Source organism: Heterodontus francisci, chromosome 20 (genome assembly GCF_036365525.1).
Source record: "Heterodontus francisci isolate sHetFra1 chromosome 20, sHetFra1.hap1, whole genome shotgun sequence".
Taxonomy (NCBI): domain Eukaryota; kingdom Metazoa; phylum Chordata; class Chondrichthyes; order Heterodontiformes; family Heterodontidae; genus Heterodontus; species Heterodontus francisci.
In genome coordinates, this window is record NC_090390.1 from 34,638,595 (window position 1) to 34,665,988 (window position 27,394).

At 41.6% G+C, this 27,394-nt stretch overlaps 1 protein-coding gene across 6 annotated transcripts in view; it reads left to right on the forward strand.

The window, feature by feature from the left end:
- The window catches only part of pcgf5b (polycomb group ring finger 5b), a 232,994-nt gene that overhangs the window by 162,467 nt on the left and 43,133 nt on the right, over positions 1 to 27,394 (forward strand). For all 6 annotated transcript variants that reach the window (XM_068052579.1, XM_068052584.1, XM_068052583.1 and 3 more), the window contains exons 4-7: positions 12,138 to 12,193; positions 20,394 to 20,453; positions 22,377 to 22,522; positions 23,447 to 23,545. In XM_068052579.1, the coding sequence (XP_067908680.1) occupies positions 12,138 to 12,193; positions 20,394 to 20,453; positions 22,377 to 22,522; positions 23,447 to 23,545 (361 nt within the window). The remainder of the gene's footprint in view (positions 1 to 12,137; positions 12,194 to 20,393; positions 20,454 to 22,376; positions 22,523 to 23,446; positions 23,546 to 27,394) is intronic.

Below are 27,394 nucleotides of genomic sequence, written 5' to 3' on the forward strand. Positions count from 1 at the left end.
CTCTTTGACCACCTCCATCCACGCCTTCTTGGTCTCACTGGATGGGTTTCTCCTTCCCGAGGTTGGAAAGAGCAGCTCTCTCCTCTGTGAGACTGCATCACTGAACACCTCCAGGGAGGCATCAGAGAAACAGTGTGCCGCCTGGGGACACATACCCATGCCCACACAGGTCCTTCAATCTCTCTGGTGCTGCATCACTGAAGGCAATGGCAAGCTCACTTATGGCTACCACTTGGCTTTTAAAATTGCCCTCAGTGAACTGTTCCCACCTCCAGGATGCTTCCAGCACCTCTAATTGGGCACTGGACTCGCACCCAGGCCAGTTGATAACTTTGAACTTGAAAATCACATCACGTCACTGGTGCTGATGTGACACAGGGTCGGGACCCTGAAATATTCTAGGCTTTGGTTTCCCAATCCAGTAACGAAAATTACAGCCTTTGTGTCTGCGTTCTTAAACTTTCAATTTCTCAATTCAATGTCTCCGCTTGTCGGACAAGGCATTGCATAGAGGAGGGTCCAGATCTGGATGGGAAGAGGGCTTTGTAACTTTAAACCTCTATGAAGATGCTACTTCCAGAATACAGGTGTTAGAGAGCATAAAATGCAATTGGGGGCAGTGAAGCCAAAAAACCTTCCTCAGGCCAAGGACTAGTACCATCCTTTAGCAGTTGTTTCCTCATTTACTGACTTACTCTGCAGAACACGTGCATGCCACACATTATGTCGCCCTGAAGCAGTCTTTATAGCTAACATTCTAATATATTGTCTGCTTCTGTTTCTATGCAAGATGCGTCAGCAAGTTAAGAGAAGTTCATAACTTCCAGCTGTGCATTTGCCTGGAAATGTTTAACTGAATTGAAGTCTACCAGAAGGGTGTGGAAACTCGAGGGCCACAGCAGCAGAGCCCCAAAGACAGGGTTTCTTGACACATCAGAGATATCTTTTGTGGATCCTTACATTTCTTGATATGGAGGTCTTGGGCTCCAATCTCTCCTCTAGCTTCACCATGGATGGTGTGAGTCATTTCGCAGGGATTCATTGCCCTCATTGTTGACCAGAGGTCTGCTCTCTCACAAGTCACTTTACATGCTGCAGTATGGCTGAAATAGTTATGGATGAGACAGCTATCTCTCAAGGATATGCCACGCCCTTTAAGAAGTCACTTGCTGAAAGGCTACAACAGGCCTGGCATTCATCCTCCATTTCCATGAATAAATCAGGGAGTGCTTGTTGTCACAGCATCTCAGTCAAATTAAGCTTTTTTACATTTTGGGTGAAAGCACTTGAGGCTGGTGTAACATGGCATCAAACTGTGCGTTGCACTAATTGATCGGGGATCCGACAATAGGGCTTCCCCTCTCAATTTTTCACTGCCCTCTGTCCCCTACCCCAATTGCATATTCTGCAGAAATAAGTCTGATGCCAGTGTCTGAAAAATATATCTTATAAAGAATAAGTTTAGCATTGATAACTCGGACTCAGAGGTATGTCTATGCTATTTAGCCAAGGAGTGACCTTGTGCAGTTTGCCAAAATGTACTCCCAAGCATCAGAAGCAATGAAATGGAAAATCTCCCCTTATCTTTTTCACGTCAATGTCTGGTTTCCCATGCTTACACCCCGGTCAGTCCAAATTCACATAACTTTTAATGGGGCAGAAAGCTGGATGGATGTATACTGCATGATTCTGGCAGTGTCTAATATATCGTATCAGCATCGTAGAGTATATTGTGCTTCAAAATGAATTACATATGATCATGACTATTATGGGATTAAACCAAGAGTTTATCAGCTTGGTACTGCTGTATGATGTTACCCGGTGATTCCTTTCCTTCCTAAGAGCCATATACTCCACCTCGCTGTGATGCCACTCTGCCAATTATTCACATTCCCTGACCTATGAGTTTGGGGCAGAAGAAGCCAGTGTTGGTCCAGTCTCAAGACTGAGGGATGGAGAAGACATATCACTTCCAAATGCCACAAAACTGAAGGGCTTCCCGGAGCTGAAGTGATTGTCTGCATCGACTTGCTTTCTATGGTCACAAAGGATTGTGATTCGTACACTGCAGTTGCACTTGGTCTGAACATAGGAAGGAGTTCAGCTACGAAAAATACCAATCAAAACTAACTGCAGTGGTATTGCTATCTATATGTGAGGTTACTTGTTTGGAAAATGCTCCAGTGTTATCTGCTGAGATATATGCACCTGGACAAACACTTGCATTGTAGGGATCCACTCCACTCTTTTGTTCATATAGTTTTACACCACTCAAAATGGCTTCTTGTAATTTGTGTCCCACTGTATCCAGAGCATCCATGACAGCAAATGTATATCTTTCACCTATTACAGTGAAACTCTCAAGACACTCTGAAAACTGCAGCTGAACCTGTTGTATGATCACTTCAAGAGTGATGTCCCTTTAAGAACTCAGTGTGCTTAATGAGCTAAGTACCAGCAACAGCCACAGGAATCAATAGATCAGTTCGTTGGTAGATGCCACAGTAAGGGCAACAAATGCATTTTTTCAGAAACTGAGCTGTTGGAGTGAATAATGGAGCTGGTGATTGTCTCAACGCTCATTGAAGTGTTTCAAAAAGACCTCTTGGGGAAAAAGAAAGGTCACAGCATTGATGCGCTGCTACAAGATGGCAGGAAATATGAAGCCATTGTAGCTGGACAACAGCATCTGCAAGCACTAGATGCAACTGACAGCATCAGCACGATAATCAGTTCGTAAAAAGCACGTAAGCTGTGTGGTAAGTGTGGTTTGTCCCATTCACCGCAAAGTTGTTCTGCATTTCAAGACCTGTGCAAGGCTTGCGGTGCAAAAGGACACAGGGCCTGCCTCTGCAAGAAATCTGCCTCCAAAGATGCGGCCAGAAGCCACAATAGGACAAAAAAAAACATGGCAACAGCAGCAAGGAGAAAGCGTAAACGCAAGCCGATACACAAAGTCTACAGCAAAACAGACCTGAGACACAACTCAGAGTGAAGTGATTCTCAACCAGAAGACAATCATGTGTTTCACATTGTGAACCAGACACATTGGGCTGGATTTTACAGCCCCTCCGACGTCAGGGGTCACAGGGGGGGCTGGGGGGTGGTTGGAAAATGCCTCTTGCAGAGGCCCGCCACAGGCCTCGTCGGCCAGGCCTGATATTGCCAGCGGCAAGGCCTCATGGCCCCACTGCTGCTTGGCAATGGGAGCAGAATTTATATATATTTTAAAAATGCAAATAAATGAATTATTCACCTAACCGCTCCAGCCGGCCCTCCTGCACCGATATTGGTTCTGGTGGCCGGCACTCTTGCGCCTTCGGATCTCTGTCCAAAGATCCGATGCAGAACACTGGTGGGGAGGGGTGGATCAGGTAAGTGTTTCAGTGCGGGAGGAGGGGCAGCGGGTCAGACTAATCCGATTGGTGTAGGGGATGGTGGGAAAGGGTGAAGTTAAAAGTTTATGAACTTTGGGGGGGGCAAAGGTCAGGTACACAAGCTACGTATTTTGGGGGAATGAACTGTATGGTTATGGGGGGATGGTGAGAGTGGGGCTAGAAACATTAATTTTTAAAAAATAAATTTTAAATGACTATCTCTTTAAATATTTGAACTAAATGGAAGGGCTCGAAGCCCTTCAAAAATGGCGTCGGCACCTGAAGAATGGCACCTGACACCATTGCCGGGGACGGACCGCCCACCCCCTCCTCGTTATCGGGGGTGGGAGCCAGCCCCGGCCATTTAAATGAGCCGCCGCGTTCAATATTGCGGAGGCTCCGCGATGTATGGTCCGCACAAGCGGACCACCATTTTTGAAGTTTGGTGGCGAGCTTATAAAATCAAGCCCGTTGTGTTGATGAAGTCGAACAACTGGAAGCTTTTGTTACTATCAATATCATATGCCCAAAGAAAGTTGGCAAGCACACACTCAGGACTAAGATTGACACAGGAGCCAATGCAAATATCCTACCATTTCGAGTCCTGAAGGATATGTAACAGGGTCATTGGAAATTAATGATACAACAGACAAATTCTTCCCGAAGTTAGATACTAAACATGAATATTGGTCAGTACACCTAGCTAAGGAATCTCAGGATGTCACCACTTTCAGAACACCATTTGGAAGATATTGCTTCCAAAGGCTACCCTTCAGCTTATCTGTCAGTCAAGATCTGTTTCAGCAGCATATGGACAGAATTATAGAAAACGTGCCTGGATGTATATGCATTGCTGATGATATCGCGGTAATGAGCAAAACCAACGAAGAGCATGTTCGAAATCTTCATTCACTGATAGCAGTAGCTCGTCACAAAGGAGTCGTTTTTAACAACAAAAAGTGCCAGGTGAATGTAAGTCAGATCAATTTATTTGGCCCCATCTAGTCAGGTTGCGGAATCCCTCCTTACCCAGTTGAAGATGTAAGGCATTTGCCTACCCCACAAGACATGGAAGATCTACAGAGATGTCTTTGATTTTTCAACTTCTTGGCACCATACATTCCAAATTTTTCTGACAAAGCATCGTCATTGAAAGAGCTCTTAAAGAAAGGCGTACCATTTTTATGGCAGGAGGACCGTCAGTATGTGTTTGAGTCTCTCAAACAAGGCATTGTCAGCAGAAACCTGTATCCTGCAGTACTATGATCCAAGGAAGGAGACAATCCTGGAAGTCGACGCCTCACAGAAAGGTCTAGGAGCATGCATCCTGCAGGATGGCAAACGAATTGCATTCGGATCCAAGTGTTTATCCTCAGCACAATCCAATTACTTAAACATAGAGCGTGAAACACTTGCCCTGGTGTTTGGGATCACAAGGTTCCACACCTACCTGTTCGGTAAGCAGTTCATGATAGAAACCGACCACAAACCACTGGAGATAATCTGACACAAACCATTGACAAGTGCACCACCTCAACTACAGCAACCTTTAGTGAAAGTACAGGAGTACGACTTCGACATCTGCTACAAACCGGGTACCAAAATAGTCAACTCGGATGCGCTGAACAGATGGCCAAACCCGAAGAAGAATGAAGGAGTTCCACTGGATCTACAGTAGACAGCATGGACATCGAGGTGAAAGACGTGCTCAAAATCGATTTATTGCATTTTGGTCAGCACAAGTGTGACCAACTGCAATCAGAAACACCCAATGACCCACAACTGAAGGCACTGTGGCGAGTCATCATAGAAAGTTGGCCTGATATGGTAAAAGAGGTGCCAGAAACCCTCAGATGCTTGTGACCTTATAGAGATGAACTTGGTATCTCGAGAGGCATCACCTTCAAAGGAAAACAAGTGATTGTGCCCAAAGCTCTCCGACAGAACATCTTGTCACATCTTCACCAAGACCATATGGGCTTAGAGCAAATGAGACAACTGGTATGAGACACTGTTTATTGGCCAGGGATCAATGGTGACATCGAAAAGTTAGTTAGGATATGCGCGTCATGCCAGAGCCACCAGCCACAACAATGTAAAGAATCTCTACACCCTCAATAGATTCCATCTGTCTCTTGGTCCAAAATCGGCATTGATCTATTTATCGTGAATGGCGCAGACTGTATCTTAGTCACCAATTATTTCTCCAAATTTCCAATTGTCAGACAGGTAAAAGACACTTAAAGCGCGGTTGTCGCAGACACATTGAGTGCCATATTCAGTCTATTCGGTGCACCTGAAGAAATTATTTCGGACAATGAGCCACAGTGTACAGGCATACCTTTCAGGGATATGTGTGCCAAATGGGGCATAGACCATGTGACATCCTCAGCACATTATTTCCAATGGTCTTGCCGAGCGAATGGTTCGCACAGTTAAATCACTGATCCTGAAGTGTAGGGCAACGAAACAAGATTTTCATGTTGCCATGTTACACCTCAGAACTATACCTATGGATATGGGCTTAATGTCACCAGCAGAGGTCATGTTTGGCAGACAGGTGAGAACGATTCTACAAAGCCATCATCTGTCCAAATTCTCTGAGATGCAGGAGACACCGCTCAAAAAACAAGGGAGAATGAAGATGGTGCATGACCAACATGCAGGGGTGGAACTACCTCAGCTACAGGTAGGACAAAAGGTCAGGGTCATACACCCCACAATGAGAACATAGTTATCTGCAGAAGTATCTAAAGGAAGCAGTGAGCCTAGGTCCTACGAAGTTGCAACATCTAGCAGAGCAGTGTTGAGGAGGAACCGAAGCCAATTAAGAGAAGTGTGCAATACTCCAATTGTACACGGCGGACTCGAAAGAACACAATCCGACGTTGAGTGTGCGACTGAACAACAGGACAACAACCAACACATTGACAACATGTCTGCAAACCAAGAACAGCCAAGGGTGAAATCCACATCCATAATAAGATCTGGAAGAGTTGTCAAGCCACTGAAACGATATATGGACTCTTAAGCTTCTGCACTCATAAAGTTCACTATCCCTATCCTCATACTTGTAAATTTTATAATCTCTCTCCCTGTAAAACCAATTTTGATATTCAATTTTATGTGTTTTTACTTATAGCATATGAGACCTATCTTTGGAAAGAAAGGGGATGTTGTATGATCGCTTCAAGAGGGATGTCCCTTTAAGAACTCAGTATGCTATTGAACTAAGTACCAGGACGGATGCATATGACTCGAAGCCGTAGTCACTCTGCAACTGTAACACCCTAGACAAAGGTTCTGTACAGCTTGCTCTGTATTGTACATACTAGTTTAGCTGTTAGTAAATCTGTTTGAGATTTTCAAGGCACTGGAATCCACGTACCTCATTGTGTTGCTTAACATCACACAAAGAACACATGTGCTGGTGGTTCCTAATGACAAAATGTATGTAATAGTGCAGCTAACCTGTTCTATTGTTGTTTGTAAGGCACTCTTACATATTACTGAAGAGTTCAGAGATATTGTACTCCATCGAACTCAGTGCTGTGAGCTTCTTGTATGTAGTCCAGTATCTTTTGGTTCAATGGATCTGCATCAAGGTTCCCATCCCTAGGCCTCAAAGGATTGGTGTTAGACTGATGATCCATGTTAAAAAATTCTTTATTGTAGCCCTAGATCCATCTTACACTATTTGTCATACTAATGTCCTGGTTGCCTTCCTGTTCATCACCCTCCTCTCTTTCAGTTTCATTGTGATATTCTTCCTCTTCAACTGTGTAGCAAACATAAGAAAAAAAAGGAAGTATGAAACGGTAGATGTCATTTTCATGCTGGCATTGTATGTTTTTATCACACTCCTGCTGGCTGCGCATGCTTCTATGTTGACAACAGGTAGTGTTCTTTTGACAGGCACCATAATAGCACATGAAGATACCTCAGTGTGTTTTAGATAACTCTGTTTCAGGGGCTCAACTTCCATGTCAGTAAATGTCGGGATATAACTGCTTTGTTTTTCCTATGCTTTATGTCATCCCACCTTGCCCTGATGACACAATTGTAGGTGTGCTACTTAGAATACTTGTAAGCATGTATCGCACATACCATATACATTTCCCCATTATGATTATTATATAAAGTGTATTCCAAAATATGGTGTAGTTCAAATATATTTGATAATTCTGATGCTGATAAAGCCCTTCCAAGAATTGCTACAGTAACAAATATGCAAGTTGAAATGGAATGCTCATGGAAACCAATATTGTGCTGAGAAAATCCTTTACAGGAAACTGTATACTGTAGGTGTGCAGTTTGTTAGTTTACTTCCAGGTTCACATTGCCATGTGCATTGTGCTGAGAACCATCTTCCTGGCACAGCTAAAGAGCACAAGCATTCCAAATATATCGAAGGTAGAATCAGCCCAATGTTACAAATGTGTTTCTTAGCTTACTTCATTACCATTCAAAAGATGTTATATGATTTGGCCTTCGTGACGTGAGTTGCAGTAATTTTTGCCTCGTAGCAATCACTATGACGTTGCTCTGACTAGCTGCAAACACAATAGAGCATACTGACAGCCTAAATAAGGGCTTATCCACCATGTGCAGTAAAATACTTGGAAAACCTAAATCACTCATTAGAGACTCACCAGTGGGAAAAGCCACCCTGGGGCAACTCTCTGCCAGCAATAGCTACAGCAAGAGCTTCAAATCACTACAGGAAGTAAAGGGAGGAAAAGTATCTTTGTAATCATGTAAAAGCTAGAAATCTAGAAATTCTTTTGCTGAGAGAAAAGAATAAAGGACTAAAGTTCCACGTGCAAAGTAGGGTAAAATTTATATTGTATAATACAAATAACTGGATTTATCATGTTAAATCTACCTGATACTCATTATGTGTTTCCCTCACTGTACTAGCACCTGAATAGTTTGTTGCAGACATTTGTTAGTAGATGACAAACATGTTTTTTTATCTGTCTCTGTATGCCAAGTTTCACTTGCAACTGCACTAGATATTGTCTTGGTCAGCTGGTGTTGGCAACAAGAGTCAGACAAAAATGGGAGAAACCACACATTGCTGGTAACATCTGGCAGAGCCCCACCTGGCAGCTTAACCAGTGATCCCTGTAATTTCATTTATGTGGTGAATATGAAATTACTTCTAGAATAACTTAGTTGGCAAACTACTTTCACAGCTTCCTCTGGCAGCTGCTTGGAAATATCCTAAATCGAGATTGAGGTTTAAAAAGTTAATTTATTATGTTTAAAGTTGACCAAAGAGCCAATTAATGTTTTCACCTGTCTTAAAATTTTTTACTTTTCTGACTCAACAATATTTCCAACTATGTAAAAGATAAGTTAAAAATGAGTTGGGTTTTGTAATGTGTAACTTTTTTTCAAATAATATTTTGCAATCTTTGATTCAAGTTATGCGATAGACATCTTAACATGGTGTAGCTCTATATCCAACTGTAAAATACATAATATTTATTTAAGGCCAATTTATTAACTTATTTCTTAGAAGATTTGAAACCTTAAATGCCTCTGTTACTGTCTAACTTTTTGAGAGGTATTGAGGCACCTTCTTCATCTAGAATTTTTTCTAAATCAAAAATGCCTTTGTACCAATTTAATGTCATTATTTACCTGGACTGTTCAGTGCCTTACTAGATAATTCCACAAAGAAGAGACTTTCGTAGCTCACTTGTGGCTTCATTACTTGTGAGTTATATGATCCTTCTATTTGTGGCATTATAAAAGACTCCATACTTATTTATTCAACATGTACTAAAAGAAAAAGATGAAGAAAATAATAGAAAATTGTAACATGGTTTATTCTTTAAGCAAATGTTGTCAATAATCCAATTGCTGACTAATGAAGCCTGTCTGTAGCTCCTTTTCTGCTGTTGGGAGTGTGGGAGTATGTACATGGGAGGGATTGTGTCAACCTGAAGTTGACTGGTTAAACTCATCCTCCAATTTGACATAGTTGGGTTTGTTTCTTTTCTGCCTCACTGAGAAGCTTGAATCTACCTTTGTGAATGTTGATAATGGCTTGATAAGTCATGTGGCTAGACATGTCTGATATGGATTTATTGGTTCCTCTTCAATTGGCATCAAGGCTTGATATCATTTTAAATATTGTTTAGGAAAATTCTAACATTCATGCTTCTTGAGAAAATATAAATCAATAATCGTTCGATAAGTTTGCTCTAATGCAATGCTATTTTAGTTTTCCTTTTGGTCTTGTGACACAAACAACATTTCTGACAGGTACTAGTACAGAAACTCTTATAGGATTAGAGACTAAACTAGTAGGCGCTAATAATAAGATGGCCCCATTGATACATAGCAGAAGAGACATATACATGTACGAAAATGTTGGACAGGCAAAGGTCAGCTGATCTATCTAACCTGCCCCATACCTGTTGTGATGCCATTATGCATCAAGTCAAAAGGCCTCATACCCCTTAGGTGCAATGTTGTCACCTGGGAACAGCAAAACAGATCTAAAGCGCAAGACCAGTTAGGGAAAATAAGTCTGGAAAGTTCCTCTCCATTCCTTGTAGGCAATCGAAACTAGTCCAGGAGAGCAAATTGACCATTGTTTCCTAACTCTTGTATGATGCGATTTCCACCCCAGCCAGGAACAAGTCCTGCTCTCTTTTGAAGGTTCACATTGAATCAGCATCCAATGCACTAGCTAGCAGCCTGTTCTATAGGTCTAGGATCCTCTGGGGAAAGAAAAACAGAAACATCTAATCTATTTCTTACCTTGAGTAATTTGTATGCTTGAGCCCTGATCCTCCCAACCTATTAAACTAAAATAATTTGTCAATGTGCACAGAATCTAATCCCCCTATTATTTTATAGACCTCAATCAAATCGCCCTGGGTCTGTGGTTCTCTATAGTTGTTATGACCTCAGTGAGACTGTTAATGTTAAAATACGAGATATGAACCCCCAGACCAATTTTAAAATTATATGACAAGATTTCATGTTTTAAGACTTCTTTATAATAACTAAACTAACAGAAATACCCATTAACTATATAGTACTTTGTAAGTAGCTGATAGTCCAAATTACAAAGAAAGGTATTTTCTTTACTTATTAAAATACTTGAAAACCTCACACCACACTTAGTCATAGAGTCATGTACAGCACAGAAGGAGGCTATTCGGCCCATCAAATCCATGCCAGTTCTCCACAGAGCTATTCAGTCAGTCCCACTCTCCGCTCAATCCCAATAGCTTATATTATTACACAGTCCTTTTCGATGGCAAAATCTTTGTGGTTAAAAGTCCCAAACTCTTCCTGGTTGCAATGGGTTGGCTCTCCCAGAACTTTTCAAAATCAATGTCCTCCTAGCTCACTTCTCCGAGCACTTCCGGCCTGGGCGTCTGTGACTAAGGCAATTCCTAATGATTCCGTTGGTCTTATCCTTTTCCGCAAGTATCAACTTTCAAAACAGGTTCAAGTCTTCTCAACCTTTTACTGTATCAGGCTTCCAAGAGCAGGTGTTCCCTCTCTCTCCTTTGAGGCTTCCACCGCTGGTCTTCTGTACAGCTGCTGTGAGGCTGCCACCACTGGTTTTCTTTCTTACCGCCTACTCTGAGGCTTCCATTGCTGGTTTCCTCTCTTACAGCCTGTCTGCCTTCAGAAAATCTGTTAATTTTATCTGGAATCAAACATCAATAGCTTATTGTCCTATGCAAAGTCCAGAAGTCTGGTTTCAGCAGAGCCACCTGGGCCTTCCATTGTTTCCAGGTATTAACAGCTGCCTGGTACATTTGCATCCTCAGAATCACTGACTCCTTGTTTATGATCCGAACTTCTGGGAGGGTGAAACCTATTTTTCTTCAGGTGTTACCCCTGCGATCTCTGTTCTCCATAAAAAGTCTTTGATCAGTGTTCTCTGTTGTCCTGGTAACCACGATTTCTGTCTTTAAGAAGAGTTGACGTGACGTCACCTGACTTCTCTGACTCCATTTAAAATTTTAAAAATCATAATTTTTAAAACATAATCATGTTACAAAATCCAGCATTCATAATAATAGTATATAGACCAAGGGTCCTTAAGGCTATTTGGTTAGCTAAGGTATCTTTAAACTGGGAATTATTCTTGTGACCCTTCATTGCACTTTTCCAAAGCCTCAGTATCACCCACCATGTCAGAGGACCAGAACGGGCTACAATATTCGAAATGAGGCCTAACTAAAATTTTTGACAAAGATAAAATAACATGTTTCGTGTTATAATGGACAGTCCTTTGAATACAGCCTATGTATATCAGCATTTGAAGTGAGATACTTACTGATTTATTGTCCTTTGGATGGGCATGGACTACATTTTACTCCGGAGCACATGAACATGGATTTAGAACAAAAGGAAACTGAGGCTACAGAAATTAAATACATCTATAGGTTGTAAAGCCTCCTCCCCCTCTCCTCCTCACCCTAAAAATTGATATACCTCTTGGGTGAAGTTTGCCATATCCAAAACTGTAGAAAGGAGCAGAAAGTTAGTAAAATATGCAATGCAATTGTTGTTCCGCTCAATGTTGTCAGCCAAAATAGAATTGTATTTCCTTGCACTGGCCAGATATATCAGGAGAGGGAAATCAAGCCCGTTGTGTACTGCTGCTAACTGATTTACTGTGCATGAAAATTTACTATTAATTTTGGGATTGACAGGTTTTTGTGTTATAGCACTGTTTCTTGAACTGACTGTGATCCTTTCTGAATCTCTTTTTTCAAGGTTGGACAATACGTTAGAAGAAATTATATTTAAGCTAGTGCCTGGTCTTAAAGAAAGTAAGTGAACAGATTCATGGAATTCTTAATTGTTCAGTTTAACGTTTAATACACTCAGTCCTGTCAAAAACTGATAAAATATCTGATCGGTTAAAGGTTCTACATTTTACGTAGCCCAGCAAATAGAAATACATTTGAAAATTTAATTTTTCACAATTATTCGCCATGTTATTAGTACCTATAAGTATAATCTCAATCGATGGCCATTTTTAGTATGTTGGGGAGGCAATTGTAGGTTTAGATTTTATTTTTGTTCCTCTAAAGAATAGCCCATCAATCTAAAATAAAAGCAAACTATTGCGGATGCTGGAAATGTGAAATAAAAACAAGAAATGCTGGAAATACTCAGCAGGTCTGGCAGCATCTGTGGAGAGAGAAGCAGAGTTAGCGTTTCAGGTCAGTGACCCTTCTTCAGAACTAGCAAATATTAGAAATGTAAAAGGTTATAAGCAAGTAAAGCGGGGGTGGGGCAAGAGATAACAAAGGAGAAGGTGTAAATAGGACAAGGTCACAGAATAGCTGACCAGAAGGTCATGGAGCAAAGGCAAACAATATGTTAATGGTGTGTTGAAAGACAAAGCATTAGTACAGATAGGGTGTTAATGGACTGAAAATTGAACAGCCGCAAGTACAAACATGAAAAAAAAACAGTGGGTAAGGAAACTGAACATACTAAGATAAAATAAAATAAACACAAAAAAAATATTAAAAAACGGAAAAAGAAATAAGTAACTAAAAATGAAAGTAAAATGGGGGGCCCGTCATGCTCTGAAATTATTGAACTCGATGTTCAGTCCGGCAGGCTGTCGTGTGCCTAGTCGGTAAATGAGATGCTGTTCCTCGAGCTTGCGTTGATGTTCACTGGAACACTGCAGCAATTCCAGGACAGAGATGTGAGCATGAGAGCAGGGGGAGTGTTGAAATGGCAAGCAACCGGAAGCTCGGGGTCCTGATTGCGGACTGAGCGGAGTTGTTCCGCAAAGCGGTCACCCAGTCTGCGTTTGGTCTCCTCAATGTAGAGGAGACCACATTGTGAGCAGCGAATACAGTATACTACATTGAAGGAAGTACAAGTAAATCACTACTTCACCTGAAAGGAGTGTTTGGGGCCTGGGATAGTGAGAAAAGAGGAGGTAAATGGGCAGGTATTACACCTCCTGCGCTTGCAGGGGAAGGTGCCATGGGAAGGGGACGAGATGGTGGGGGTAATGGAGGAGTGGACCAGGGTGTCACGGAGGGAACGATCCCTTCGGAATGCTGACAGGGGAAGGGAGGGGAAGGGGAGTCAGCTATAAATAGTTTCTATGAAGACTGTGCTTTAAATCTTGTTGAAATATTAAAGCAAAGTTTGTTATGTTGAATTGAAATATGGTTGTGTTTTGTTACTGTGGGTGTGCATAGTCTGGTTTTTAGTAATGACACAGCTGTCTACTTGAGGAATCAAAGCCAACATCCATTTAAAAATAAAATTATATGGGTAAAGGTCACATTCTTGATTTCTTCTGTGGGTGAAAATAATTGATGTAAATGACGAAAACTATTTGGGAGTTTTTTGTGGGACTGTTTCAGTAGCAACTTTGGTTACTAAGGGACATATTTCCTCTTTTTGTAAATTTTGAAAAAGTAGTCTGTGAACTGGCGAGCAAGAGAACTGGAAAGTAGTCCACAGACCTTTATCGTATTTTTAGTACTACTGAGTCTTGTTCCCAGATTAAAACAAGCTTCTAAAAGTTAGCTGACAAAAAAAAAATTGGTGCTAATGAATGTTAAATCCTGATTAAATGGTACTCAAGAGAAAATTGTGAAATTTTATAATACAAAACTTCAATTCATTACACAGTCACCTAACAGTTGGTGCAGAAAGGAAGGGCAAGATCTCAGAATTTTTTTATTTGTTCATGGAATGTGCGTATCGCTGACATGGCCAGTGTATATTACCCAACTCTTATTGCCTTGAGGAGGTGGTGGTGAGCCACCTTCTTGAATCGCTGCAGTCCATAAGGTGTAAGTGCACCCACAGTGCTATTGGGGAGGATTTTTACCAAGTGATGATGAAGGAATGGCGATATATTTTCAGCGTGTGACTTGAAGGGGAACGTGCTGGTGTTACATAAGAACTAGGAGCAGAAGTAGGTCATTCGGTCCCTTGAGCCAGCTCTGCCAATCATGATCTGCTCATGGTCTTGACTGCACTTTGCTGCCTGCCTCCCATAACCCTTGACTCCCTTGTAGATCAAAAATCTGTCTAACTCAGCCTTGAATATATTCAATAACCCAGCCTCCACTGCTCTCCAGGATAGAGAATTCTAAAGATTAACGACCCTCTGAGAGAAGAAATTCCTCCTAATTTCCATCTTAAATGGGAGACCCCTTATTCTGAATCTGTGCCGTCTAGTTCTAGATTCCCCCTCGAGGGGAAACATCCTCTCAGCATCTACCCTTCCAAGCCCCCTCAGAATCTTATCTGTTTTAATAAGATCACTTCAAATTCTTCTAAACTCCAATGAGTATAGGCCCAACCAGCTCAATCTATCCTCAAAAGACAACCCCTTCACCCAGGAAGCAACCTAGTGAACCTTCTTTGAACTGTCTCCAATACAAGTATATCCCTCCTTAGATAAGGAGACCAAAGCTATATGCAGCACTCTAGGTGTGGTCTCATCAACACCCTGTACAGTTGTAGTAAGACTTCCCTTCTTTTATACTCCATTCCCCCTTGCAATAAAGGTCAATATTCGATTTGCCTTCCTAATTACTTGTTATACCTGCATGTTAACTTTTTCTGATTCATGTATTAGGACACCTAGATCCCTCTGTACCGCAGCATTCTGCAGTCTCTCTCCATTTAAATAATATTTTTCTTTTCTATTCTTCCTGCCAAAGTGGATAACCTTACATTTTCCCACATTATACTCCATCTGCCAAATTTTTGCCCACTCACTTAACCTATCTATATCCCTTTGCAGTTTCTCTGTGTCCTCCTCACAACTTGCTTTCCCACCTATCTTTGTATCGTCAGCAGATTTGGCGAAAATACACTCGGTCCCTTCAACGAAGTCATTAATATAGATTGTAAATAGTTGAGGCCCCAGCACTGATCCCTGTGGCACCCCACTAGTTAGTTTGCTAACCTGAAACGACCCATTTATCCCGACTTTCCTGTTAGTTAGCCAATCTTCTATCCATGCTAATATATTACTCCCAACATCATGAGCTCTTGGTGTTCCCATGCAAATTTTAGCAGTGAAACAGTGGCAGATTGTGGGGCTATGGGGGCAGAAAGATTTATCTTATTAACTCACATTCTGGAATTCAGTACAACTTCCACTGAGTCTGAATTGCACTCAAGGTGCAATTATCTGTTGACTTTGCACACAACGGCTGAATTTTGTGAAGCCATTTGGAGCAGGAATGGAGGCGTGGGGGGGCTGGAGAATAGTGTCAGATGCGTGCGTCAAGAAATATGACGTCGTGATGTCGGTTCCAGGTTTAGTTAGTGGCGGGAAAGCTCCAAGGTGGCATTGCCACCCCAATGCGATGGGAGTGTAATTTAAATTGCTGAACAGATACTTAAAATATATTTGCATGCAATTGAAAGCAATTCAGTGGGGGGCTTGGAATTAAGTGGACGACGAGTGGCATTCAGGTGCCTTCGGATTCCCAGCCATTGCAAGCTGGCACCACTAAGGCAAAACATTAGGTGCTGCGACGGGAAGGCAGCCATGACCAGCACTGGTTAGGGGAAGAGGGGGCAGCAGAGCTGTGCGTTCTGCATGGGTGGGTGTGTTACCGGGTGACATTACTGGGTGGGCGTGTTACTGAGTGGTGTTACTGGGTGGGCAAACTATCTTGTGACCTTCATGGGTGGCCATACTATCGGGTGAGAGGGTTATTTTTCAGAAAGGGTGGGCACCGAGGGCCATTAGCAATACAGCCAAGAGGAGTAGCAAAAGCAAAGCCGCCAAGGCAACATGTGTGGGTTAGGCTGTGCAGATCTTGTCATGATACCCATGCGTGATGTGGATCTCCAGAAGTGTGCTGTATTGCATTGGAAGACAATCCTCACTCTCTTGAGCAGAGTCTCCAGTCTTACCATCCACGACTGAGTGGCCTCCCTGGGTCCCTGCTAACTCCAGTGCCTCCTCTTCAGCTGTTGAGAGAGGCCGGATATCTGGAATTCCTCCGCCAGTTCACAGGTTTTCCCTGTTGTTATGGCCCCTTTTGCCTGCAAGTGGAAAGAGGGAGATTATCATATTTCACAGAGAGATCAACATGACATTTCTGCTAGCAGTAGCCCCTCGTGTCCTGCTGCGGTTTCCTGTATAGCGCATCTTCACGTCAGCTCTCAGGGAATTTACTGGGGGTGAGATTTGAAAGAGGTGGCTTGTGGCCAAGATGCAACCATGCATCTGTCGGGATGTGCTGATGCCTACCTGCCTTTGCCAGTACCCTTTTGCCTCCCTCCCCATGTCCCGCTTCCTCCTGCATAGCCACATGCAATCCCCAAAAAGGAGAGAGGTATGGAGCACTCATTTTGGCAGAATGAAGGAGGTCGTTGACCGTCTTGCGGCATTGGATCCATGTTCGGGTGGTGACCCCACGGCTGCTGACCTCCTCTGTGATTGCATTCCAGGCCTACTTGGTGAGGCGGGACAAACGCTTCTTGCCATCACTGGGGAATAGGACCTCCCCTCTTTCCTTTGCAGCCTGGAGGAAAATCTCCAGGGAGGCATCACTAAACCATGGGGCACCCTGTGTCTTACCTCTGCCATACTTTGGCGTCCTTCTCTGGGGGGTGGGGTGTCCAGGAGTCATTCCCAGCACTGGTTTCAACAGAAAGCAGGAAACATAGAAAATAGGAGCAGGAGTAGGCCATTCGGCCCTTCGAGCCTGCTCTGCCGTTCATTATGATCATGGCTGATCATCCAACTCAGTAGCCTGTTCCCGCTTTCGCCCCATATCCTTTGATCCCTTAGATCCAAGAGCTATATCAAACTCCTTCTTGAAAACATACAATGTTTTGGCCTCAGCTGCTTTCTGTGGTAGCGAATTCCACAGGTTCACCACTCTCTGGGTGAAGAAATTTTTCCTCATCTCAGTCCTGAAAGGTTTACCCCGTATCCTTAGACTATGACCCCTGGTTCTGGACTCCTCCACCATCGGGAACATCCTTCCTGCATCTACCCTGTCAAGTCCTGTTAGAATTTTATAGGTTTCCATGAGATCCCCCCTCACTCTTCTGAACTCCAGCGAATATAATCCTAACCGATTCAATCTCCTTATATGTTAGTCCTGCCATCCCAGGAATCAGTCTGGTTAACCTTTGCTGCAGTCCCTCGATAGCAAGAACATCCTTCCTCAGATAAGGAGACCAAAACTGCACACAATATTCCAGGTGTGGCCTCATCAAGGCCCTGTATAATTGCAGCGAGACATCCCTGCCCCTGTACTCGAATCCTCTTGCTATGAAGGCCAACATACCATTTGCCTTTTTTACCGCCTGTTGCACCTGCATGCTTACTTTCAGCAACTGGTGTACGAGAACACCAAGGTCTCATTGCGTATTCCCCTCTCAGTTTATAGCCGTTCAGATAATAATCTGCCTTCCTGTTTTTGCTACCAAAGTGAAAAACCTCACATTTATCCACATTGTACTGCACCTGCCATGCATTAGCCCACTCACTCAACTTGTCCAAATCACCCTGAAACCTCACTGCATCCTCCTCACAACTCACCCTCCCACCCAGTTTTGTGTCATCTGCAAATTTGGAGATACTACATTTAGTTCCCTCATCTAAATCATTAATGTATATTGTGAATAGCTGGGATCCTAGCACAGATCCCTGCGTAACCCCACTAGTCACTGCTGCCATTCGGAAAAAGACCCATTTATCCCTACTCTTTGTTTCCTGTCCGCCAACCAATTTTCTATCCATCGCAGTACACCACCCCAATCCCATGGGCTTTAATTTTGCATGCTAATCTCTTATGTTGGACTTCGTCAAAAGCCTTCTGAAAGTCCAAATAAACCACATCCACTGGCTCCCCCTCATCAACTCTACTAGTTATATCCTCGAAGACATAGTAGATTTGTCAAGCATGATTTCCCTTTCGTAAATCCATGCTGACTGCCCGATTCTACCATTGTTCTCCAAGTACTCTGCTATAAAATATTTGATAATGGACTCTAGAATTTACCCCACTATCGACGTAAGGCTGACTGGTCTTTAATTCCCTGCTTTGTCTCTACCTCCCTTTTTAAATAGTGAGATTACATTAGTTACTCTCCAATCTGTAGGAACTGTTCCAGAGTCTATAGAATCTTGGAAGATGACCACCAATGCATCCACTATTTCTAGGGCCACTTCCTTAAGTACTCTCGGATGCATACCGTCAGGCCCTGGGGATTTATCGGCATTCAATGCCATCAGTTTCCCCAACACCATTTCTCTACTAATACCGATTTCTTTCAGTTCCTCTCTCTCACTAAGCCCTGTGTTCTCCAACTTTTCTGGTATGATATTTGTGTTGTCCTTTGTGAAGACAGAACCAAAGTTTGCATTTAGTTGGTCAGCCATTTCTTTATTTCCCCATAATAAATTCCCCTGTTTCTGTCTGTAATGGACCTACATTTGTCTTCACCAATCGTTTTCTCTTCACATACCTATAGAAACTTTTACAGTCAGTTTTTATGTTCCCCGCAAGCTTGCTCTCATACTCTATTTTCCCCTTCTTAATCAATCCCTTGGTCCTCCTTTGCTGAATTCTAAACTGCTCCCAATCCTCAGGTCTGTTGTTTTTCCTGGCAAATTTATATGCCTCTTCCAGCAAATAACTCAAATGCAACAGTACAAGCAGGGCTTTAAATATGGCGCCAACACCTGCTCCAGAGTCATCTGACACTGTATTTGGCGACTTGAAGCCTGTGCCCGCCCGTGATTGATCTGACCCCGTGCCTCCATTATGATATTTGGCTGCCCGCCTCATGATTGCGGTGGGCTGGCTACACACGTGCGAGTGGCAACGATGTCCATTTTCGGATCTGCCGCTGGGACCTGCGACAGGTTCACTAAATACAGCCCCACAATGTACCACTTTTGTGTCTAATGCACGTAAGTAGTTGAATAACTAAGTATAGTCTCTGTAAATATTAAAGTTTCTAGTTTGAATAAGTTTAGGACATGAAGTTGTAGGTGTTTTTTTTATAAATTTGAATCAAATAAATACAATATACAATGCTGAAACACCAAATGTGTTAATGTCATTGTGCAAATTAACACTCAGATGTTCAGGATGGAAATTTGGGCTGGAACAATTAAATCTAGATTGATAATGATGAACTCACTCCATTCTGAACTGTGAACGTTCAGTAGTTTTATAGAAATAACAGGTTTGCATATTTTTTGGGAGCTGTGTTTCCAACATGCAAAAATTAAAACTGGAAGTTATAATATTTACAGAGATTATCCAACTACACAGGTGCAATAGTGCCAGCTGGGCATGTGAAGTAAGCAGATCATTACTTTCCTGATATGCTTCAGATTGTGTTTGGCAGGAACTGCCAGTGGAAGTTGTTGTGGAGCTGCCAGTGGAAGTTGGTGTGCCAACAGACTGCCCATTTAATGGAGCGATGAATGTTTGTCAGCTGACCCTGGCCCAAAAAGCTCATAATGATATATCAATAGAAGAGGACTGTGTTTTGGAGTGTAAAATAGGCTTTGCATCATCTTTGTTGTGCCATTTTGACTGAGCTTTGCACATTCCAAAGCTGGATGAATGAAAGATTTTTGCTATGCCCTTTCTTTGACAATCTCAATGCTTATGAAGTGGGAACAGCAGCATTAAAATTGGTGAATCTTTATTGCTTGTCTTTCTTTCATTAACGTTAACGGGTTTGGATTGTATAGAAACTTCAGAAGCAAGCTTTCATGCATCCACTATCTTACTTGGGTTTGTTTATTCTACAAAGTAAAGGGCTTGTGAAAAAATTAAAATATGCCTTTGAGTTCTTTTTATAATGTTTAACATTGTGATTTTTGTTAAAACAAAAATTATGGTGGAATCTGACTTTTCCATTTGGAGATAAATCCTCAGTGTCTGATGAAATGAAAACTTACACGAGTGGCTTTTGTAACTTTTTTATTTGTAAATTGAAAAATACATTGAAAATCTTAATGAATACTTATGCTCTTTTGGACAGTGGAAAAACGGCAAGAAGAAGAATTCTGGAAAAAAAATAAACCACAAGAGAATGGAGAAGGTAAACTTAAACAGAACCTGAGCTTCATCCTTCGTGGAAGGAATTGACCTAAAGATCTCTTGGTATTGGAGTAATGTGCTTTTCTGCATGTTGCCTGAGAAGGGTTTGGTAAAGGTAGCCAATGTTGGTGAAGAAAGCTTAAGGCTGGTACAATTCTGACAGTGTATTTTGGAAGCTTGAAATGTGCAGGTTTTATCACCCACCCTGACCCTTCATTTGGTTAAAATTATTCATCTCTTTAGGCCACCATGCCATTCAATGTTCCTAAGCTGAGGACAGAAAACCCCCACCAGCACCTTTCTGTGTTGAATACTAGGAGGCACAAACAGTTAACTTGGACCAATTTCTCTCACTAATTTCCTTCCTTCCCAGTGAGGAATCCCCTTGTATGCAGTCAACACTTCCCTCCTTAAAGAGAACAATGATCAAGGGCTTGAATGTGAACCATTACTGTAGGATTGTTTTAGAAATAATTCAACTGCATTCCAAATCAAAGATTGCCGCTGATTTCTTACAGTAATGATTTTGGTACTTCGATTCAGATTCCTTTGCTTACGTTCAGGAATCTCTGGTGAGATGTCAGATCTTATTGGCAGTATTAGAGGGAAGCATTAATTCAAGCCTGGTTCATTTTGCTACCTGGAGAGAATGAATCATCTTCATTCAGTTTTGTGCATCTATTAGTGGTCAATGGCAAAGATATAAGAGCAGATTATCCATCTGGATATTCAGATGAGGAACAGTAGACTCATGGTGAAGAAGGGAAGGACTTAAAAAGGAGAGGAAGGATAAAGGAATAGTAGGGGAACAGCAGTTTAAAACTACATACTTTTCTTATTTATTGGGGTGAATTGTCAGTTAATCAAGCTTGGCTGTCAGTGTTGAGAAGTGGAAATTGTTTATACTGTGGTCATCCAATGACCTGACTGAATATTGCCAGGTCAAATATAATACTGTCAGATGCAGAGTAAAGCTTCTTATATACAACTTCAGCAATGTGCCTTAGTTCCAATCCCAAGCAGCATCCCTACTGCTACATGTGAATGTTTTTATTTCCCACGTAATCTGTGTGATATGTCTAAGTGAGGTTTCCAAATTAGTGTTTGTTGCTAAAGATGAGTTTTATATATGATCATATGATTAGGGTGGCGCAGTGGTTAGCACTGCAGTCTCACAGCTCCAGGGACCCGGGTTCGATTCTGGGTACTGTCTGTGCGGAGTTTGCAAGTTCTCCCTGTGACTGCGTGGGTTTTCGCTGGGTGCTCCGGTTTCCTCCCACAGCCAAAGACCTGCAGGTGATAGGTAAATTGGTGGTTGTAAATTGCCCCTAGTGTAGATAGGTGGTAGGGAATATGGGATTACTGTAGGTGGTTGTTGGTCGGCACAGACACGGTGGGCCGAAGGGCCTGTTTCAGTGCTGTATCTCTAAAATATAAAAAAATTATTCATTGTTTTGGAACTTCGTAAGAAATAAGGATACCCTGACCAACTGCACAGAAAGCTTTAATGTGTAGGAGTATTAGTAGGTAGCAATGAGTCATTTCACAGAAATGGCTTTAATGCAGCAAGAAATGCTATAATCTGCCTTTCCTGTAACTTTTGCTGTGCTAAGTAATGACCAAAGATTAGAGAGCAGAAGTAGACAATTCACCCAGTAACTAATACAGTCTTCTTCCAATCTAACTGTTTTCATTTATTTAACCTTGGTCACCAAGCTTTCAGTCATGTAGGGATCTGTGTAATTTAAATCATTGGAAGTTTGATACAGTAATCTACCAAATACTGTAGCATGATTATTCGGACTCAAGGAAGAACAATTTGGAAAATAAAATATTAAGCCTTAGACAATTACTTATGACAGAATTGGTGCAATGACATATGTAGTGTACATATTTTGAAATAATTGTCTGTGTTTCTGAAAAGATAATGAAGGCCCCAAAGCTAAGAAAGCTAAAATAGAAGAGGAAGAGGACCAAGAAGATCAGGATTATCATAGAAGCGATCCACAGATTGCCATTTGTCTAGACTGCCTCCGCAACAATGGACAATCAGGGGATAATACTGTAAAGGTACCAACAAATCTTTGTCTTCATTTAAGAATTTACTCTTGAAGAGATACTTACTAAATGGTGAAACAATGTATACGTATCCCAGAGTGTTATTTATTGCCTTTGAGAGTTACAGTAGAATTTATGCAGAGGTGGTGACAGGGACAAACAGTGCTGAGGAATAGGGGCTTGCCAGACTATGCTGGCAGTGGCCGACATTTTCCTCCATTTGTAACAACACAACAATGTTTTCATCTCCCACTATTTCTAAGACTCTTTCTGAAACATCACAGGGATTTAAATGGTTGTTGCATTTAGGAAGTGCTTATCAGAATTAGTGATTCTGCCACCTCATTGAATGACCAGTTGTGTAGACGTAAGAGAGCATGTTTCACCACATCTTAAATCAGCAAAATCTTAGTTTTTTAATACTGAAGAAGGTTAAGTAATGTTCTGTTAACCCTATTTTGCATATCAACAATGATTTCTAGACTTTACTGTGAATATTTTCTTATGATACAACCAAGTTCCACCCACTGATACCACAGATGGAGACAGTAGGTTATGGTTAGATTTCCCCCTTCATATTATCAGTGACTAGAAACTCAAGATGTTATAGGTGAGCCTGTACACTAAGGTCTTTTCCAGGCTATTGTCATCCAGCGTATCAAATCAGGGCAACAAGAAATAACTAGAATACACTGTTACCTGTTTAGATAATTTCATTTGGCATCATGAAAACCATCAATAGAATGTAATTCCACTTTACCACCAGTCACTGCTAAAGCAAATTCTCCTTTTCATGAATAGCCATAATCAGCATGTGTTGTTTGCTGCGGTTATTGCAACTTAAGTTCAGTGTGTGGCCAACACAGAAACTGCATTGCAATGCACATTATGATGAACCTTTGCTGCTAACAGAAAATTTTTGTCTTATGTCAACAGGGCTTAATGAAGAAATTTATCCGCTGCTCAACGAGAGTCACAGTGGGAACTATAAAGAAATTTCTGAGTTTGAAATTAAAACTTCCTAGCACTTGTGAGGTGAGACTGCAAAATATAATCATCTAAATGCTTACTTTGTGTGCTTTTGTTCTATATGCATGTGCATGTACTGGGGGAAGGAAAGTCAAATGAGTAGCAGTGCAGCCCACTTATTTTAGTTGGTACACACACATACCTAATACTCTGACTAGAAAATGTTATTCCAGCTCTTTAAAAGACAGCTTTGTTTTGCAGTCATTTTGTAGCTCCCTGTAAGGCTGAAGATCACAACCCTTATCTTGTGCAATCAGACCAATGTACAATAGCTCATGATGCTGGCACTGTACTTAGACTGTTGTGTCAAATAAAGCAAAATATGCTTGAATATAAATTTGTTTTTACCAGTATCTTCTAGGCCTAATAAGATTGAAGTAACTTTGAATTATTGTTTGGCTTAGTGATGTTTTCTGATGCAACAAAGAAGATTGGAAGGGAATCCAATGTCTGATTCAATCAGTGTATCTGTCAGTCTCTATCAATTCTACTCTCAGATATTCAATAGCATTATTCAAATAAATGCATGTTTTGTGCATAGCTATGCTTCAAGATAGTTCTGCATTTAGTTACCTTGGTAGCTGAGATTTACTAAACTTTTTTTTTAAAAGGAAAGATATTTTTCAATTCTTCTTACATATCTCACTCTCTACAACTTATTTGACTTTTAAGTTGTTAGGAGTAAGACAGTAAAATTTGAATTCGTAAAATTTAAAGGGTAACTATGTTCATGGAAATGTGTTTAGCGAACATTTTTTTCAATTGAGTTGAGAGTGGTCCTATGCATTATTTCAGCTTTCTACTAATGGAATGTGAAGTAGGATCTGGCCTGTGAGGTGTTTTCCTTGCTATTACCACCTCACCCTCTATTCTGTCTTCCTAATGCCATGGGGTCATGCAGAGACCATGTAAAACATTTTATTTTGATCATCTTTGGGTATAGCAGTAAGTAATCAGCTCAGCAGTGGCAGGCTTCCTCTACAAAGCTGCAGGATTGTTGGAAACTTGCAAGCCCCCATTGACGTGAATTAAGTTATTCTGGAGTGCATATAATCCTTATAACATTCATCACTGGAGCAGCTAAGGAAAGGAGATTCATTATGTCAACTCTCTTTGAGGTTGCTACAAAAATGATTTTTTTACTTATACATTTTTTTAACCAATCAGGATTAGGGTAGTGGAGGTACCTCGAACAGAAAGTATATCCCCCTAGTTTTCATCCTTCTGCAAAAATTAGTAACAGCAACACACCACTTGAAGTTATAAAGATTCTAATAGTACAATAGAAGTAAAACTAAATAAACAGTTTGTGCTGGATTTCCATTGGCTCTATCATCCAGTTTCTGGAGATATGGCACAGTGCAGCAGAGAAAGTGGAGCAGAGATTTTTACCCCCAAATCCCCACCCCTAATCTGCTTTTACATGTTTTCTGCTGATCACTCCCTCCACCTAGCCAGAATAGTCTAAAAATTAGAGCCAGGTCTTTCAGGAGTGAAAGTAGAAAATGACTACACACAAAGGGTGGTAGAAGTTTGGCTCACTCTGCAACAGTAGCTGATGCCAGATCAATTATAAATTTCAAATCTGTTATTGAAAGACTTTTGTTATCCAAAGGTATTAAGGGATATGGGACAAGGTATATGGAGCGCAGAATGTGGTTCAGCACTGACTGAAGCAGTGGAGGGAAGAAGAAAAAAATTGACTGAAGGAGAGAAGAGAGAGAGATGACCTGGCTATTATCATCTCTCCCACTATTTTGCCCTCCTAATGCCATGGGGCAGACAGAGACCATTTAACACATTTTATTTTGATCTTCTTTGGGTATAATAGTAAATAATCAGCTCAGCTGATTATCAGCTCTGCAAAGCAGCAGGATTGTTGGAAACTTGCACTGCATGGCGAATTTAGCTCGTCCCAGGAAAATGAGATTGAGTCACAATGGGGACAGGCCATGGGTGGAAGTCCTGCCCAGACTCAGTTCAGGTAGTGATATTACGTCATCCCTTTAGCTCAGCTGGGAAAGATATTTAAAGCAGAGGAAGATACAAAGCTTTGAGGAGAGAGTGGAATTTGTTTTCAGTTTCCCTCACAAAGACTTCTATAATACTATGGATGTCAAGTTCAGGCATTCTTTTACTTGTGCCTGTATATTCCAGAATTATGCCAATGTGCCTGTGTCATTGGCATCGGTTTTGTGGATGAATGTTTCTAATTCACCATGGATAAAATAGACATCTTCAACTGCCCTTTGCCACTAGAACAAAAATATTTACATAATGGTTTGGCTGTCACTACCTTGGTCCTCTTCCACTCATCTTGACTCTGTACACTATCAAAATATTATTAAAAATGATGCATATGACATGTACTTTCTGCTGACAAATTTTGTCATGTGACATGATTTGGAGACACTCTTCAACATTAAATGTTCATATGTAAGAATTTAGAATGGGGAGACCTTATCGAAACACCTAACCATTCTGCTGACAGTTTGTTGATGAACCCCTTGAAATGCTTTTTGAAAAAAATTTGTCTATCATTTCTTTGTCCAAAATAGGGTTTTACATTAAAAAAGTTAAAATTACGTAACATGCTATAACATGGTACAATTTACCTGCTGAATTGTCTTTTGTACCTTTTAACATCCTCATCAAAGTTTTACTGGAAGATTACAGCCTTTCCCAAAAGCTCAGAGTTGATACGCTGGATTTTAAGAGCCCACTGGCCGCACGCTAAAGAGCCACCGCGATCTCCTGTGCGGGGGCTCATTTAAATAGCTGGAGCAGCCCGCTCCTCCTCCCCTCAATCACGTGGAGGGGGTGGGTTGTCCATCACCAGCAATAACGTCAGCTGCCTGTGTGCAGGCGCTGGTGCCATTTTTAAAGGGCAGCCAACCCTGCCGGCAAATTTGAATTTTTAAAGTGAATCCCCCCAAAAATTTACAAAATAAAATTGTAACACCCCTTTCCAACCCCCCAATTAAAAATTACATTTGCTATTTGCCCTATCGCCCCCCCCCCCACAAAACACCTTTTAAATCTGACCTCCCTCCACCCACAGACTGCAAAAGTTTAAAGTTCATCCCTTCCCACCACATCCCCTACACACATTACGTTTATTTGACAACTCCCCCCACCCACCACTGGAAATCTTAACTCCTCCCCCCTCCCCACCAGTATCACACTGGTTTTCCCCAGATGGGGAATTGAAGGTTTAGAGTGCCGGCTGTGCACTGAGGATCACAGCGGTCATAGAAGATTGCGGGTACATTCAGTAAAATTTATTCATGTCTTTGATTTAAATATTGAAATTGAGGTCCCACTGCCCAGTGGCGGGGGGAGCGGGTGGGGCCGCCGGGAGGATCGGGCTGGCCCCTCCTGGCGTCGGCCTCCGTGGCGGGCCTCTGCTGCAACCATCTTCCTGCACCACCTGCCACGGAGCCCAACCTCGTGGGCTTGGTAAAATCCAGCCTGATATATTTGCCCAGAGCAGAGGGCAGATCCTGCACTCTGAGCATGTGCAAAGCCCATGGACATTTATAAAAGTTACATCTAAAAAATGATAAGTTGATAAAACTGCAAATGCAAAGTGAAGTTTTTCTTGCCAAAGCACTGAGCTACTTTTGGCAGTGCATAAACAATCCATTTTGTTTTCTTCCATGAGGCAGTTTGGGACTATTCTCTGATTTTTTTTTTCTATAAGCTGGCTAAAATTACACAGTAGGCTTTTCTCCTTGATTATTATACCTATGCTGCAGGGCAAAATGGTCAAATTGGAAATATTTTGTATGCTATACATTATTTAGTGGAAAACCTCTGACTTGAAGTAGGAAATATTTGCCAACAAAGTACTTT